At 45.3% G+C, this 18,153-nt stretch overlaps 1 protein-coding gene across 3 annotated transcripts in view; it reads left to right on the top strand.

Moving 5' to 3' along the window:
- Positions 1 to 17,885, top strand: part of LOC147748163 (sphingosine 1-phosphate receptor 1-like) — a 50,659-nt gene extending 32,774 nt beyond the window's left edge. For all 3 annotated transcript variants that reach the window (XM_086959065.1, XM_086959068.1, XM_086959066.1), the window contains exon 2: positions 13,004 to 17,885. In XM_086959065.1, coding sequence (XP_086815191.1) covers positions 13,392 to 14,549 — 1,158 coding nt within the window. In that variant the 5' untranslated portion in view covers positions 13,004 to 13,391 and the 3' untranslated portion in view covers positions 14,550 to 17,885. The remainder of the gene's footprint in view (positions 1 to 13,003) is intronic.
- Positions 17,886 to 18,153: the final 268 nt, after the last annotated feature.

Below are 18,153 nucleotides of genomic sequence, written 5' to 3'. Positions count from 1 at the left end.
CAGTTGTTGGCACTGTTGGGAGTGGTACCTTGGTGCTTTCGGAGATTTACTGTACTTTTTTTAATTATTCATCGGAAATCGTCGCCCGAAGGTAGGTTTTTTTTCTTTTTTTTTTTAGATTGGAGGCATTTCTCGTTTGTGTCCTCTGGAACTTCATGGTTATTGGAATTGGCTGGCTCCGGATTATGACTCTGTGCCTGCGATCGGGGCAGTATTGACCTTTTCCCTACTCTGCCCTCCCTCCCTCCCCCTCCCCCCACCCACCCGTCCATCAACCTCCCAGAACGATGGCACATCTGGGCAGCCAATTGCAGAGGACATGGAGGGCTGATCTCCGCACTGCCGCTCCTGTGGCCTTTGCCCGAGTCATGTTCTTATTTTATAAAGAGTAGAACCAGAAAAAAAAGCTTTGTGATCTCGGCTTTCCTTTTAAAACAAATTGTGTGACCCTCGTCAAAACACTTTGGTCTAGCAGCATATATCTCTTTACACCGGTGACGGACCTATTAAATGGCAATATTGGCTATTTAAGTGGAGCACATCAGAAAATGAACAACTGCGCTCAACTTTAATAATAAGGCATATTTTACCCTGTTCGGGGTCTCAGTTTAAGATATTAAGTACAAAGCAATGTCCATTATATTGGAGCAGGGATTTGATCCAGGTCTGATGTAGGCAACACCGGTGTGTGTTTTTTGCCACTAGACAGGTGAGAGGAAGGCCACAATATCACACCGTTGACGCTTAGTACAGTTCCAGCCCGTGGGCCCCGCCTCCCCTCTAATGAAACGTTACCCTCGCGCTACAAATATTTCAGATTCCTCTGCCATCGCCAGTGGTAACTTCCAGAGATAAAGAGCATTGTGATTGCCTTTTAGGAATGCCTGCCACGCTTTCACATGTGTATATCCAAGCCCTCGAGGGAGGGGGGAGGGGCAGGCATGAATCTGTTTTCGCAGAAAAGCCAAATAAAGACCAGTTTAGGCGGGTCTTTGAAAAGTCAAAACAATTCCTTGTCTGGAAACAAGTTCCGTGGTAAGATTCAAACGAGTCGCGGCGAATGGTCAAAGGCCACCATAAAATAAAAAAATCTATAATATGATCAGTGGCCATTCATCCAGCCGCCATTCACTTCCATTTGATATGACAGTCAGTTCATCCATCAATCTCAGACTTGTAACTTATTAATTAATTTGCCTGTCCCCTTGCAAATTGTTAATTACTTTGACTGTCCATCTGTCCATCTATTCCTCTGGCCCTGTGATGGAGAGTCCGTCCTTTCGTCCATCCATCCATCCATCCATCCGTCCATCCATCCATCCATCACACTTGCATGATCAGTTCAGATATTAATTCCTTTCGTTGCATTTGCATGGTTAGCTCATGTATTTATTCACTCCTCGTTTGTGTCACAAGCCACTTCACGCACCAGTCTACTCGGGGCTTGGTATGCCTTGATTGCAGGATGAAATGACCACAAACACATATATGATGCTAAACCTATTCATTTATTATTCCTAGTCCCTGCAGCCTAAAGTCCCGCCCACGAAGGAAGGGCACTGATTAATTTGTAAAAGGTAAGTGGCAGGGGCCTGCTAAGCAAACCCCTGCAGTTTGCACCATCCATCGCCCCTGCATGCACTGTTAAAGCCAGAACCAACACAACTACTAAACATCACACCCCTAAAAGTGTGGCAATTCATAAAGTTCAAGGCTCCCAAAGCTACAGGGATTTTTAATTTTTCATATATATTGCACTAGTAAACCCTGCTGTTGTTGTGTGCACCTTAAAATTAGACAAGCAGTGCCACCATGTGGTAAACTGTCATAAGTGCTGGTGTTGCGAATTAACTGCGGATGCCAAGCACTGGCAAACACTGCCTCAAATTAAGCACTGAGGAAGGGACTTCAGGCAGCAAGGATTCAGCCACATTTTCTGCTCAGTTGAAATAGTTTTCCCCATTCCCACCCACTACGCTCTTTCGCACTGAGTGTAAGCTGTTGCGTCCTACTGCATGGAATCAACACATTTCAACTGCCTGTTGCTAGAAGCCCCATTGTGGCAGCGAGGAGATCTTCTCACTATCTCATATACCCTCCTCCCTTTTTTCCTAGTTTTTTTTAAACCTTCAATATATTCGTTATTCACAAAACTGTCAACGATTATTAAATGTATGTGTGTTTGGGTAGCGCTAATCAATGTCGCTTGGCGTGCGACCAGGGACGTAGATATTAATGGTGCGAAGTTGCAGTGGCACCTGGGCCCTAGGGTATGAGGGGCCCACAGCTGCCAGACTATGCTAGTCTTTTACTGTGTAACCATGGGTAATGGGACCATATTCCTGGCTTTCATCAGGGTCCATGGCACCCTTGCTTCGTCCTTGCACACTGCTACGCAGAAGGACCTGAAGATATTTCGGTGTCTTCCAGCCCATGAGGCAGATGCCAAAAAGAACAATTGGATCCAGTAGAAACTAACTTGGAAACTAATTGAAATTTCCAGTAGAAATCCCCTTTTGCTCAAAGCATGGCTTTAAGTGGGGCGGGTCCCTTGGGGTCTCAGACGCGGCAGTCACACCTTTGGGATCTGTTGGCTTTGCCAGTGGTTTATAACCATGCTGCACAGCATGATGCTGTGCAGCATGGCAATTTTTTTTTTTTAAAGCCTCTGACACATCCACCAACATAATTTTGTACGCAAGTGCACAATGCATGCATTGAGTACAAAACAAAAGTAGGATCATTAACCCCTTCACTGCGGCGGCTATTCCGCCGCAGTGCTACGGGGGTGGGGGGGCCGCGCGGCGGTCCCGTGCTCGTGACGGAACTGCTCCGTCACGGCACGCGGGTGAGCTGTGCTTGTGACAGAACGGTTCCGTCACGGCCCCGCCCGTGCTAGAGAACGTTAGCGCAGGCGCGGAATTTGCGCTGCGCAGGCGCGGCGCAGGGGCCATGACGGAATTGTTCCATCACCAGCACAGCCCACCCGAGGCTCGTGACGGAACGGTTCCATCACGAGCATGGGAGGGGTTAACTAAAAAGAAAAAAACTGGCAAAAACATTTTTTTCTTCAATAAAAGGTGGGTGGGGTGGAAGTAACCTACTTGGTGTAGGTGGGGGGGATGAGAGGCAACGGGTGAGAGAGCAATGTGGGCGGGTCAGGGAGAAGGACACGGGTCGGTCAACAATGGTAGGAGTGCAGGGTTGGGGAGAAGTAGCAATGGAGGCGAGAGGAACATTTTGCAGGTGAGGGAGAAGCACACGGGTGAGAAACAGCAGGGGGAATGCATGAGGGCGAGCACAACATGGAGGGGGCAGGAAGAATACAAGGGCAACCGAGAGTAACATGGAGTTCAGCCGATCAAAAGTGATGATAAATAGGCACTGCTCCGTGGGAGGGACAAACACATGATTCACAGTCTGGGATACAAATAAAAAGCAGGCAAGTACGAGTGACAGGAAAACCAGCCAATGGAAAGCACTGAGTGGGCTACAAGGCCCTGTAAGTTTTTACTAAGCCCACAAAAACATGAAACAGACAGCAAATGCGCTGCCTAGTAGGCGCGACCTGTTGACTTTGAAACATGTTCTCATCTAGCCTTCTGTTTTCATCCTTAGCCTTTACAGGCGAAAATTACAGATGTTTTCCTGAGTCAGTATCTCAACAATGACTGTAGAAAACATGAATGTACTCAATGTCAGCAAGTTTGCTGCTGTTTACATTTTACGTGCTCTGCTTCATTTACTTTCCCTTTTTGCAGGCTATTGTATTTTTGTAGTTTTTTCATGCAGCATATAAATCTTGAATTGTGCATGCTTTGACCTGTTTGCATATAGGTGTCTATGTGAGTTCAGGTTGTTGGTGGGTGTTTACAACGGGTCACAAACGAGAGCTCTGGAGCTGAGGCTGAAGGCATAGTGAGAGTCTCACAGTGATTGGCAGTGGGTAATACAGGCGCTCAAAATATATTCACATCCATTCCTTGGCCCCTTTGCAGATTGCACAGACCAGTGGTGGCATATACTAGTTTGTGATTATATGTGAAAGTCTGTGATGACGTACAGATCTGTTGAAATATTGAAAGGATGAAAATGAAAGAAAAATCAATGCTTAAAGGTGAGTGGGAGTAGTAAGGAATGGAATGGTGAAGTGTAAGAGATGCAAGGAAATACATGCAACAGCAGAGCGTGAAAAGGATGTGGAAGAGGAAATGATGAGATGTGATATATGCAGATGAAGGATTTTGGAGATATGTGGGAATAAAAATGACATAAGTGTCCAGAGAGGCTGCAGATGAAAGTGGTGTGAAGTGGAGAACAGCAATATCCGAGACACTGCGAAGGCCGCTATCCCATTCACAGATGCCAGTAACACCTATTTTACAGTTTAATATTTCCTGCTAACGAGTGCAATAAGTGTGTAGAAACCTCAGAGCTTTAAGTGGGCCGGGTCCTGCCGGTGCTCTGCACCGGCTGTTCTAAAAAGAAGGCGCTGAGAGGGGTCTCTATCAGGTTCTCCATTTTTGACCTCAGGGGGAAAACAAAATCTTAACTCTGTGGCAGTGCTACCCATCACTGCCTTTGAGGTAACTTTAAAGAGACTCGTTATAGTTCTTTCACAGTCTCATCATTTCATAATTGAAGCATTTTCAGTATTCTATACTACGAAGCCATAGTTGTTGCTTATTTATCTGACACAACTTAAAACCATTGACAAAGCCAATAGTCTTGGCTCGATGTTGGTGTAATGTTGGTTGTTGTATTATATATTGAATGCAATGACAGAAGCAGCAAAATACCAGTCGGGCGGCACACTATGCTAAACACAGATTTTTATTTTTTACCTTGCGTATTTTTAAGCCACGCCCTTAATTACATCGACCACGCCCCTTTGAGAGACCCCCAGTTTTTTCATTCCACTTAAAGCCCTGAGTAAGCTGACATGTTCACAATGGCATCAATCCATGCACAGGAGGAAGCACCAATGCCTGGAAGATGGGGTAGACACAGAAAGGAGGGCAGGTCACCAGCTCGTTGTCAAATATAGTAAATTGCGACTCCATGCTAATTATATGAAGTTTTATTGTACAACTTTAGATTGGTCTTTTGCTTTATCCACATATTTTCCACAGAATGACACGAGCCTTCTAGCCTAACAAGACAGAATACTCATGTCAAGGTTCTGGTGAAGGATGGGTGAGAAAGATTCTATGTGGAAGTGAAGGGTGAGCAATATGTGAAGGAGAAATTGATGACGGGAGGGTGATACATTAGTTAGATTAACGTACAAGAAAGCTGAAGGATAAAACAGAGTAATATAAAAAAAACAAGTTTTCTGAAAGTTTAAAAGCTATATAGACGTAGGCCAGATTGAAATTTCCGATACTTATGAATTGTAACTGACTGCACCGAGGCAGGCCCGGGGCCTGGAGCGCGTGCACTTATCAGCTGCCAGTGCCAGACCTCGAGATTAGGTGGCGAGAGGACCCTGCCCGGCCTGCTGGCGCATTCTAGAACATTCCAATCCCACTTCCGCCAAACAGCCAGATCTGTCGTAGACGAACGAGGCCCTTAAGGGAGGGTGCCAGATGCAGGGAATAAACACAATAAGGGCGATAATAACATCATTATATCCAGGGCTTTAAGTGGGCCTGGTCTCACCGGTTCTGAGCACCGGCAGTTTTTTAAGGGGTCTCGAAACGGGTCTCTATCGGATTCTGTTTTGTGCCCTGGCACAGCCGGTCCGTTTATTTTTTTTCCGCAGTGCAGTGACAGCAGATCGATGTGCGCGTGGTGAGCGTTGTAGGTGAAGGAAGATCCTTTAAAGAGAGTCATTTTCTCTCTGGATTTCCCTTCTCTTTTTGAATCTCAGGAACAGCAACATTGTCGTGGTGTCACCACCAGGGCTTTAAGTGGAAGTGTTTTCAATATTATATACAAGCCATAGTTGCTGCTTTTTTTATCTTTTGCAACTAGCAACTATTGACAACGCCAATAGTCCTGACGTGTAGGTATGATATGACTTATTGTATCATATATCTGGACGCAATGACAGGAACAGCAAAATACAAGTCAGGCACACTATGCTAAGCACAGATTTTTAGCTTACATGTTTGTAAGCCATGCCCTTGATTACATTGACCACACCCCTTTGAGAGACCCCCCAGTTTTTTCATCCCACTTAAAGCCCTGATTATATCTTACATACCCCTTGCGGCCACACCTGAGCATGCGTTGGACCCACCCATACCGCGGCAGCAGAACTGTCAGTAATGAGTTCAGGGTGACGCCATTTTATTGCTATTGAAAGACCTGTGTTGCACCATTCACCTGTTTGGTCCCCGATCCCTCAGACTGGAAAAGGACTGGCCATATGTGACACTGGGAAAAACCACAGTAGTCAGTAGGACGGAAGGCTGATCCCAGGGTTGGACAGAGTGAGGGGGTCCAGTCTTCCCAGCATTGGAAGCAACACTGTACAAGTGTATACTTCTTGCTTGGATACACACACAATTTACTGATACAAAATAATTCCCAAATGTATTTGGGAAACTGAGCTGCAAAATGAATCATTTGGCCCCTGTCGTTAACAAGAGTGCACTGTGGAACTGGTATTGCCACATTGTCTAGCAAGAACCATGACTCAGTGGACTAATGCATGCACCATAGGCATCTGGGCTTGACTGCATGATCACAGGTTCAAAGTCCACTCAGCTTTTCATGCATCCGAGATAGATAAACATGTTATTTCAGCGCTTAGAGGCCCAAGGTTAAGTTGTCTAGGTCTCCTGATAGTTTCTAGTTCACCCCTGTGGTCAGTATCTGTGCAAGATTCTCTCCAACCCCACACACCTATCCCCATGGCTGCGGTAGCGGAGCAAGCCTGGCAGATTTATTTTTAAATCATTTATTATTCTTCATATGCAACTTACAATAGTACTTAGCTAAAAATAGTGCATTGAAACCTCAGATCAGAAAGCCTTTGTAAATCACCTACATATTTCTGCTTGTGACGTTCATATTATGACAAGTGTATTTAAAGAAAACAAGTATTTCATAATTACATCAATTACAAGTGATGACATCATGGCATAGGCACAGTAATTTACCTTGGGAATCTGATGGCATCTGCTTTTGCAAGAAGGTGGAACCTGAATTCAGGGCAGGTACCTAGAGATTGCGTAATTCTGGACGAACTGACCCAGAACTTAATTGAGGGACATTATACTCGAAACCAGGGCGCAAGCGGTGGTTGATGCACAGCCACAAGCCCGCCCTGCCAACGCGATCGCTTGGAAACACCAACATAATGAATACCTATCATTGACATTTTGAGTAGGGCAAGGCAAAATAGCGCAAATAGGCTACAAAATATCATGAAATCCTAAAATCTTTGCAATTTTTTTTAATACTCCTCTTTAATTTTTAATTAAGCAACTCAAGCAGAGCCACAGTTACCACAAAATGCATAATTTGCTTTGTCTGACGCAACAGTGAGTTTTTGAAGACTTTTTCTTAAGTAAACTTCGACCCCCACTTGTATCGTTTCAGATTCAGCCTTCTAGTCAGATAATTCGATGTCTGCATCACGGTTACACGACTTCTCATAAATTTTTATCGAATCTTTATGATCTTTTACCACTTTCTCACCTCTTCGTATTCTTTCTATGCGTATTTCCTCAGCTTGTGCCCATTCAGTCAAATCTATGCGTTACCCACTCAATGATGGCCCCCATTTTGCATTCAGCGTCTGTTGCAAAAAAACAAATGTCATGAAATACACAATAAAATAAAAAACAAATGTCAGGGGAAATTCCCACAAAATAGGTTTTGCAGTTAAAAATAATTATACAATGTATTTTTTTAAAGTTTATTTTCCAGAGATATAAGTAAAATTTCTTTGGCAGTTATGTTCATGTGTTTGCAGACAAAAAAGCCCTGCAGATTGACTTTCTGTATGCAATAACGGGTGGCTTTGGCAGGCCCCATGGTAGTGGGGGCAGTGGGACATGCCTGAAACCGTGAGGACTGTTTTGTTGCAGGACTCAATACAATTTCAGGGGCTCTGCCTGATTGGTTAACATGTGGCTGGGGCAGCGTTTGTCCAACAAATCCCCAGAGGTCTCTGCAGTCACGTCACATGCATAGCTGACAATTGTCCCCATGTTACATGTGACACCTTTGGCCAGTCAGACACAACTCTGCATTCTGTGGCTTGTGGTTTCATTTTGCACGGTCAACATATGAGCCTACATCTTCCCGCCTGCAAAATGATGTCGACTAAAAATGCCAGGGGTGTCTAAAACGTACCACACATGACATAGACCCGCTTGGCAGCCATGTCCATCCCACTGAAATCATTCTTTCCAAACCTGGGCTGCCTCTGTAGTTGTAGGGAAAAAGCTGAACACCGCAAAAAGGACCTTTTCTTTGGGGCCAACTGGCGTTGCTAATCCACAGTTTCCACCCACTGCTTGGCACACAAAGGCACTTGTGGGATAATTGGCACTGGCAGGCCGCCAGCTGGTGAAGTAACGCATACCCTCAACCAGGGGAGCGAAGGTACGCATGCTTGCTGGGCCATACAGCCATGACAGAGAGTTGTGTCTGGAAGTGTGAGTAATGAAATAATAACAGAAATCGGTCTTAGAATTCGCCCCTAAAACCACAGATACCAGGCGCTGTGCATCAACCAACTCAGAGTTACTCATGTATTCCATTGTGGACTACTTGAGTAAGGTTAGGATGTGACTTCCCCTGCAGAGAGGTAGAGAGGGTAACAGCCCTGGCGAGACATAGGTTTGGAAACTGCAGCACCAATCAGAAGCTGGCTTGCAGCTATTAACACCAATGCGATGCTGGTTTATAACTTGCAGGGCCAAGGAGGTGAAGTTGTGTAACTAGGAGCACCAAAAAGGAGATGTTTTGTAACTAGTAGAACTAATGAAAAGTGGTTTTGTAAATAGTAGTGAGGTCAAGACATAGGTTTGCAACTAACAGCACAGGTAAGACTAGTTTCTAAGTAATAGCAAGGCTAAGACACAGGTTTGTAACTAGCAGCATTGGTGAGTGACTGGTTTGTAACCAGCAGTATCGGTGAGAGACTGGTTTGTAACCAGCAGTATCGGTGAGACAATGGTCTGTAATTAGCTGCACCGGAGACACACTGGTTTATAACTAGTATCACAGATTAGACACTGGTTTGTAACTAGTAGGAATGATGAGAAACTGATTTGTGGCTAGTAGCATGGGGGAGACCCATGTCGGTAACTACTAGCACCAATGACAACCGGTATGTAATCCCACAGATGAAAGGCAGGTCTGAAACTAAAAGCAAAGAGGCAATGAAGGTTTGTAAGTAAAAATACAGAAGCAATGAAGGTTTGTAAATAAAAGCACAGATGCAATGAAAGTTTGCATCAAGTACCACCAACAATATACTAAAATGAAACTAGCTGGACCAACAAGACGTAGTAAGGTGGCACCAATGAAATGCAGGGTTGTAACTGTTGATATCCAGAGAACCTAACTTGGGCTGTCATGAGATTCAAGGTGGGCAATCATGGCATCATGGAGATCACTGCACCACACATGGATTACGGCTGAGGACAGGTTCCCGATAACCAGTTACATCCACTATACCCTTCTATGCTAACATTTTAGCACACTTCACCTACTCCCTGGTAAGGTATCACCACACAACCTTGCATACAAGGTCATGCAAGGCTCCTTAATAAACATTTAAAAAAAAGGTTGAAAGTTGAATCCCGAAGTGTTGTTTTGCAGACTAGATGCTCTTCGCAACAAACAGATCCAGACTAACAGCTTGAAATTCAAGCAGAAACTTGGAGCTCGAATGACATTTACAGATGCAAATCGTAGCATCAAGTCTATGAAATTTGGAACCATGTACCACCAATGAGATTCAGGCTCCTAGCATATAGCACCTTGAGATTCAGGCCCCTAGCATGTAGCACCAATGTGATTCAGGCTCTAAACTGGCACCACTGAGAGGCAAGCTGGAGATCTGTCCCACCAATGAGATGCAAGCTTGGAACCTGTCCCACCAGTGAGATGCACTGTTAAATATATGAATGTCAATCATTGGCCAACCTGTCCACCCTTGGTAACTATATAGCATGGGCAGTGGGGGTAGATGTTGCTAGCTTACTAGATTGTCCTGTAGGAAGTTGCTTCCGTTGGTCCCAATGAGTACACTATGTCCATCAAGGAAGAATGCCCTGCGAGCACTGCCCCTGCTTCATCCCTTCTTGACTATCAGAGGTACAGGCACTGGAGATACAGTGTCCTTTACTGGTCAGTGCACCTTCATCAGAAATGCCATCTTGGAAGTCCCTCACTATGCCCCTAAAAGGGTCTTCTTGCTAATGAACATCCATTTTCAGGACACGCTTCCACCCTCTGATCCATTCTGCTGCCACGTGACGTGGCGGACTACGGGCCCTGATCCAAGACCAGCCCAGCGTCATGTTTGTGTTTCCGAAACCTCGGCCCACCATATTTTCACACGGCCTGTGGCTTCTAAGGCCCGAATACTTTGTCTCTGACTAAAATAGTTGTTCACACAAAAAATATGTCTATAAAAAGCCATCAACCATGTTTTTTGACACAGCTGTTCCTTATGCTCCCTTGATAGTTGTAATGCAAATAGACAGCATGTTCCGTAAGGGACAAACATGCAGAATGACGTTGTCACAAAAAAAGCCAATGATTCTGGGTTTGAAAAAGCAGCTCTTCTGACTTGAAACAAACACATCGGTGTGCCAAACTCAAAAATGGGTGTAAGTAAATGTTCTTGCCATAACTTATCTTCTAAATGGGAAGGGTCTGCCAGACTACGACCGTGGCACAGCCAAAACAACACATACATTGAACTAGAGCCCTCTGAGCCCTCTAGTTCTGTGCTTTGCCAGCGGAAGGGGAAAACAATGTACCAGTCTAATTGTCACATAAAAGAGCCTCAATAGATCAATGGAAGGCCAGGTGCACAGCAACATGGTGGATAGTAAAGAAGACGAAGACAGAGGGGCCCATTATGATATCGGGCGGATTGCGCCCGCTAAGCTGGCGGTGGCTACCGCCAGCCTGGCGGGGGCAATCCGCCCGACATCCATATTTGTTTTCCCCCCGCCATATTAGTATGGTGGGGGGGACCTCAGCGGACGGAAAGACCTTCCGCCGCTTTTCCACCCCAGTCGCCTTACGGCTGGGGCGGAAAAGGAATATTATGGTGGCGGTGTCTATCAGCCATATTATAATGGGCAATTGTGGATGCCTTTCCGTGGCGGCAATTCCGCCACAGAAAGGCATGCGGAGAATCCCTGCGGGGGCCCATTGCGGGTCCCCAGGATCTCCGGGGAGGTGGGGGGTGCACATGGGAGGTACCTATGGTACCCCCCAGCAGTTCCATGCACAGCATGGCAGGCACCGTGTGGTGCCTGTCATGCTTTCCTGCCATTGTGGTGGGCGGTGCTAAGTGCACCGCACGCCACAATGGTAGGAATGCGGGATGCGCCCGTCACTGTGGCGGGCGCATCCTAATGCTGCTGACGGGACCCCCGCCCTTATGGGGCAAACTCAGCCCGCCATCCTAATGAGGCCCAGAGTCTCTTGTCAACGTCACAACGATCCTAACTTGCCATTTTTGGGCCATAACTCATCTGGTGAATTTGGGTTTTTCAATGAACTGCTGTTAGTACAATTACATGTTTGTGTGTGGGTATGGTACACGAATATTGGGTTTCAAATATCAAGCTACAAAAATAACAACAATACTGATTACCAAAATATGGTCAAGCTAAATATATATATATATATATATATAGGCTTGCTATACTTAACTCAACATCTATGTACCTTTTGACAAAGTTGCTTCAATAAAACACAGTTTACAATATGCAGCTACTGAGAGAGCGGTCCGTTTTCTTTTGAGGTATATATATATATACGTTTACTGGTTTGTGGCTAGTAGCATGGGAAGACTATATAAGTGGAGTTAAAAATAGTAAATCTATATTTACCTCCACAATATTTTGGTTGCCAAGACTTTTACTACAATTACATTGTAATACGTCATTTCCGTCGTCGATATTCTGACATGTGTTTGAGTGTGTCTCAAAGATCTGTGTGACACAGGACTTGTGAAAGGGCATACACTAATTTATCAGTGTTATTTGTTATATGATGTCAGAACGTTCCAACTGTGTTAATGTGTGACACTAGTGTACAGGTTTTACAATGTGACACTGCGCTAGTGACCCACTGCTTTTTGCATGCATGGGAACAACATACAAAGAAGGTGGATAGCAACAAAAAAAGCGTTCTCTCTCGGGACCACTCTCTTTCGTCTCTCACTCGCTTCTCTCTCTATCTTCCCCTGTCTTTTGCGCCTTTCACTCTACACTCTTTTGTTTTCCTACATTTTCTCTTTCTCTTTTCTTTTTTCTCTTTCTCTCCCCTCTTCTCTCGCCCTGCTCGAAGGCAGCGACCACAGATTTAACACAACCCTTCAGAAGGTTCCACAAAAATGCTGGAAAGCGGGAAGTGGGAGGCGGTGGGGGTATTTCTAGGTCAAGTTTCCAGAAAATTATAGGGTTCCGATAACTTGAATGAGGTCACCACGCTCATATATGCACTACAGCCGACACGTGGCACCGTTCCCAGAGTCCATTCTAGGGCCGAGCTCCTTAAAACACCGAATAAAAAATTCTAGTGGGTTTTTGAGAATTCATGACAAATGTACAAATACTCTCCAAAATACGTAAATGTTTCTCATACAAATTCATCTGAAAGCAAGATTTATTTGACTAACTGTTGGGCTAAGCAATACCAAATTCCCCAAACTGTCCATTATTCAACAACAAAATACTGAGGCACGGGAACAGAACCCTAAACCACGTGGGTTATTTTACAGCTATGGTGCTTAAGAACTGCAGCAGTTTACAATACCACTAACACGTTTTTTTTTCTCTACTTTATTCAGGATAAAATTCCAGCATTTGGTGTCCAGCCAAGCGAAACCTGCATGAAAGCCGGAAATTGCAGCGCGACGACACTGCCACCAGCTGGACTGTACAGGAACAGCGCCGAAGAATCCCACGTGCACAGGACACATTCCTGTCCCGCAACCACAAATCCTTTCGAGGCTGGTGGTAAAAAGAACAACAAAAACAAAGCTTTGCTTTTACACCTTTAATTCCTAAACGCCAACTGCACAACACAAAACAAGGTCCTGAACGATCTCGCTGTGAAAATATTTTGGCGCCACAAAGGACAAACATGGTGATGTCATCATGTAGTGGCGGCTAGCGTCGAACAGTTGGAGAGCCCGTAGGTCGAAAGCTGGCCCCGCGCGACCCTCCGCTACAGACATGGAGTTCATAACCAGGGAGTCGCCCACCAGACTGGTTCGGATTTTTAGGGAATACCACAACAACGACATCATATCTTTGCACTACAACTACACTGGGAAACTCACCACCAGCAAATACAAGGGCGGGCTGAAGGCCGAAGCCATCGTCTTCCTGGTCATCTGCTTGCTCATCGTGGCTGAGAACCTCATAGTGCTCTTGGCCATCTGGAAGAACAAGAAGTTCCACTCACCCATGTACTACCTGCTGGGGAACTTGACTCTGTCTGACCTTCTGGCCGGCATCGCCTACACCGTCAACATCATCCTGTCAGGGGCCAACACCTTAAAACTGACGCCCATCCTTTGGTTCATCCGCGAAGGGGGGGTTTTCATCACCTTGGCGGCATCCATTCTCAGCCTGTTGGCGATTGCCATAGAGCGTCACATCACCATGGTGCGCATGAAACTCTACAACGGCGACAAGAAGGGCCGCATGTTCCTTCTGATTGCAGCCAGCTGGTTGGCATCGGTCTTCCTGGGCATCCTGCCCGTCATAGGCTGGAACTGCATTCAGAACTTGCCCGAGTGTTCCACTGTCCTGCCCCTTTACTCCAAAAACTATATCCTTTTTTGCATTACCGTCTTCATCGCCATCCTGATCTCCATTGGGGTGCTCTATGTTCGCATTTACCGCATCGTCAAGTTCAACAGCCAGCGACTGGGTAGCGTTCGCAAGGGCATGCTGAAGAAGTCCCAGAAGTACATGGCTCTGCTCAAGACGCTCACTATCGTTGTAGGCACCTTCGTGGCCTGCTGGCTGCCCCTCTTCTTCCTGTTGCTCTTCGACGTGTCCTGTGAGGCACTGGCCTGCCCTATCCTTTACCGGGCAGACTACTTCCTGGGGCTGGCTATGATCAACTCCTTGCTCAACCCCATCATCTACACTCTGACCAGTAAGGACATGCGAAGGGCCATTGCCAAACTGCTCTGTTGCCTTTGTGTGGCCACCGAGGAGGGCCAGACCCGCCGCTTTGGCATCTTTCCCATCCTGGAGTGCAGCACCAGCAAGTCAGAGAAGTCGTCCCACAAACAGGAAGGGCTGGATACCACAGTGTCCACAGGCAATGGGACCCCGACACCCATAAAGGCTTTGGCGCCCAGAACATTGGTGTACTGAGTACTGACTCCTGTTGTCGCTTACAGGTTGATAAATGCAGCACCACAGGTTCTGTATGTCTAAATGAAGGATTTTTAAAGGTTTCCCAGCATCCTACCAATGGGAGGGGGATAAAGCTACTATTTGGAAGAACATGTACTTCCATATTAACTTGCTCAAAAACATTGACAGATAATCCTCTTTGAGGATTCTTTTTGTACAGAAAAAAAGACTAATATGCATGTTCCCATAAGGATGTTGGATCTCTAATTAATGTCCATGTTGGAAAAGCAATGTGGAAGGCAAGGAAAATGAGCAAGATCCCCTTGCCAGGGTGTGGTTACACAAATGTGTTGAAAACACAGCACTTTATCAGTCAATGGAGGCTTTTGCAGGTCACAGGAATGGCGCATACAATAAAATTAGCAGATGATGGACTAAGTTGGGAATCTCTAAAATAGGATAGAGTGAAACTAAGGGGGAGCACGGCAGGGAGGGGAGCCGGGTATTTTTGAAACAGAGAGTTCTGAAGCCGAAGTTTATTGCTGGAGTACCAGACTGTTGATGGCCCAGTCACAAAGTTACCACATGGTTATAATTTTGCACATGGTTCACAATATTACTGGTGTTTACACTATTCAGGGTTAGCAGTGTTGGCTGTGTGTATACTGCTGAGGTCTGACAGTGTCAACAGAGGGTACATTGCTTGTGCAGACATTGCTAGCAGCGTGTACACTTCGTAGGACTGTCAGTGTTAGTAGTGTGTACTGTTCGGTGCTGGCAGTATTAATAGTGGATCCCTCCTCTTGGCTGTCAGTGTTATTACTATCCATAGCGCTAAAGCCCAGCAGTGTTAATAGTGAGCCTACTGTTCACTACAGCCAGAGTAAGTTGTATAAACAGGGTTAGCAACTAAAAGTACATTAAAGACATCCTTGGGTAAATTGGTAAATATTCTACTGAACACTGTAAACATTAGTCTGGTTAAAGGGAAGATCATGAGAACCTCTACCTCCCTCACATAAAAGATTTCATTTGGGAGGGCAGAGCATGTAGAGGGCTGAAAAGGCAGGCTCAATGAATGTACGCTAAATTAATGCCTCTTTAATCTGACACTGCCATATTCCTTACTGGCCAACTCTGCAAGCTAATGGAGATGCTCTTCCAAAATCAGAATGCCCCCCAGCACAGAAAAGTGGATTTTTCCAGCTGTGAAGGCTGGCACAAGAATCTGCACACCTAGAGGTTAGAGGGTTGATTTCAGCACACACCTTGATGAATTGGTGCCTACTGTCAATACTAAGACTGGACCATTTTTGTTGTTGCTGTGCTCTGTAGAACCCATGGAATCTTCCTCAAGATTTGAGATATTCAACAGTTTTCATAGGACACCTATAAAGAATTAGCACCACAAACATTTTTTAAAGTCGTGCCTGCTAGGGCTGGCCCTATGGGACTGTGTGCATTTATTTAGCCCTGTTAGAGAATTAAGGCCCCACAGGTTCGGTTTTTAAAGCACTTTTGTACATCTTTAAATTCAGTTTTTAAAATGTACCTCTGCAAGTGGTATCACCAACTTGGAATGGTAAATATAAAATAATTATAATGGTGGCTGTGTCATGCCACATGTGCATGCTTGAATGGTAACACATGCACACACATATATCATCATGCTCAGCCGCCATAGCGTTGTGACGCATATTGCGTGAACGCATCATTGCACTCTTTTTCCCATTGTTTAACATTTTTGCCATGATTGCACAGCATCAGCAAACAGAATTCTCTATTGGCAAAGCCAATAAGTCAAAAAAGCAAGTAATATATGCTTTGCCAATGCTTTTTTTGAAATGCTTTTTTTGCCCAGCTGGACCCTGCTCTCCCAGCTGTGGTTCAAGAATGATAAATTGACTCCCCTGCTCTGTGGAGGGCGTGCCCTTCCCCACAGGGCTTACAAATACGGAACTCTGGGGCATATTACCAAGCAATAGCGATAATTATCGCTATTGCTTGGTTAGAGACAAAAATTTACCGCTGAGCTGCGGCGATTTCTATCGCAGATAAACCTTGGTATTACCAAGGTTTATCGCAAATGCGATAAAAATCGGCCGCAATGCATGAATATCGCTGAAAAGTCAGCGATATTCATGCATTACCGAGCTAATGCTCTTAGCCAGGTTATCCATCTCCCATTGGATAACATGGCTAAGAACTGCTCAGGGCAGGTGTTAGCTTTTTGAGATATTCGCTCTTAGCGCGAATATCTCCAAAAGTTGGTAATAGGAGATAGCGATGTTAGCGACTGTTTCAGTCGCTAACATCTCGGCACGCCCACTTTGCATGTCATTAGCGATAAATATCACTGACATGCAAAGTGGGGCCCAAGATGGTCGCTATCTCCTACTAGCTCTCGCTAACTGGTGTTAGCGACAGCTAGGTAATAGGGAGATAATCCCCCTTGATAATATGCCCCTCTGACTTGTGGGGCTGGGGGAGGGGCTTTCTCCTCACACACAGAGAGCACTGTTTTCCCGAGTCCTGCCACCCCCTGTAGGACATAATAAATAAACCAAACACTGTCCTGAGGAAGACAACCTACAGGAATTCAGCAAAAAATAAATAAATACAAAAAAAGGATCGCAGCCAAGCCCGGTCCGTCCCTCCCATGCAAAGCATAAAACTTAACCAGGTTTGACAATCCTGGGTAAGGCGGAAATTCAAAGCCTCGGCCTTTTAAAACGTTCGAGGGGCCATCAAACCTTGAATCACCTGGAATTAAAGGCTTTCCTATTTGTTTAGGTTTGGTTCGCCAGGGCTAGTCTTTGCCAGCACTCATGTTGTCAATCTCAGCAGAAAGGCCAATGAAGGAAGGGGCATGAAATGCAACCAGCTGAGGCTAACTCAAATGTCCAAGGCCAGAAGAAGTAGAGGGTTTGGGCCTGTTGTGGAGATGCAGGTGTAACAGAAGGGAACAGCACAACGGCAAAAAAAGGTCACCCAGCTGCAGAAAACTGATCGAAAGATGAAACTTTACTCCTTGTTAAAAAATCAGCACTCGCGGCTTTTCTGCGATCTGCTAGAAAGGGACCCACGAGGAAGTGGCTGTCCTACCACGACTGGTGACAATTGTAGGCATACAACTATTGTGTGTTTTGTACAGTGTGTGTTTTGTGTATAAATGTGCAGATAGCTAGTTTGGTTAGAAAAACAGAAAACGGCGGTCCCGTCGAGGCTGTGCATGTAAATGTGTAAAATACCGCGTCCAACTGTAAATGTGAATTTGTTAAATTAAGTGCCTTTTCACTGAGTTTTTATAACTGAATTTTCAATTAAAGAAAGGATTGTTTTGTGATGATTTTATCTGAAGTCCTTTTCTGTGTCCTGTAGTATGAGCTTTGGCGTTAGGACCTCATGACTATGTACTCTACAAATAGTTTTTCATTAATTAATTAATTCATTCATTCTTTCACTCATTCCTGGTTAGAGTAGTACGAAGAACGAATATTGAAAATCAACACACTGGCCACTCTGACCCTGCCCTGGCACTAGGGGGATGTGCGAGGGTAAGACAACTGCACCTGTGCCTCTAACTCTGAGAATATTGGGGCATATTATCAAGCACAGGCGA

This window comes from Lissotriton vulgaris, chromosome 1_1, assembly GCF_964263255.1.
Source record: "Lissotriton vulgaris chromosome 1_1, aLisVul1.2, whole genome shotgun sequence".
In the NCBI taxonomy this organism is placed as follows: domain Eukaryota; kingdom Metazoa; phylum Chordata; class Amphibia; order Caudata; family Salamandridae; genus Lissotriton; species Lissotriton vulgaris.
The sequence above is the reverse complement of the archived record's forward strand: the minus strand, read 5'-3'. Positions and strand labels throughout refer to the sequence as shown.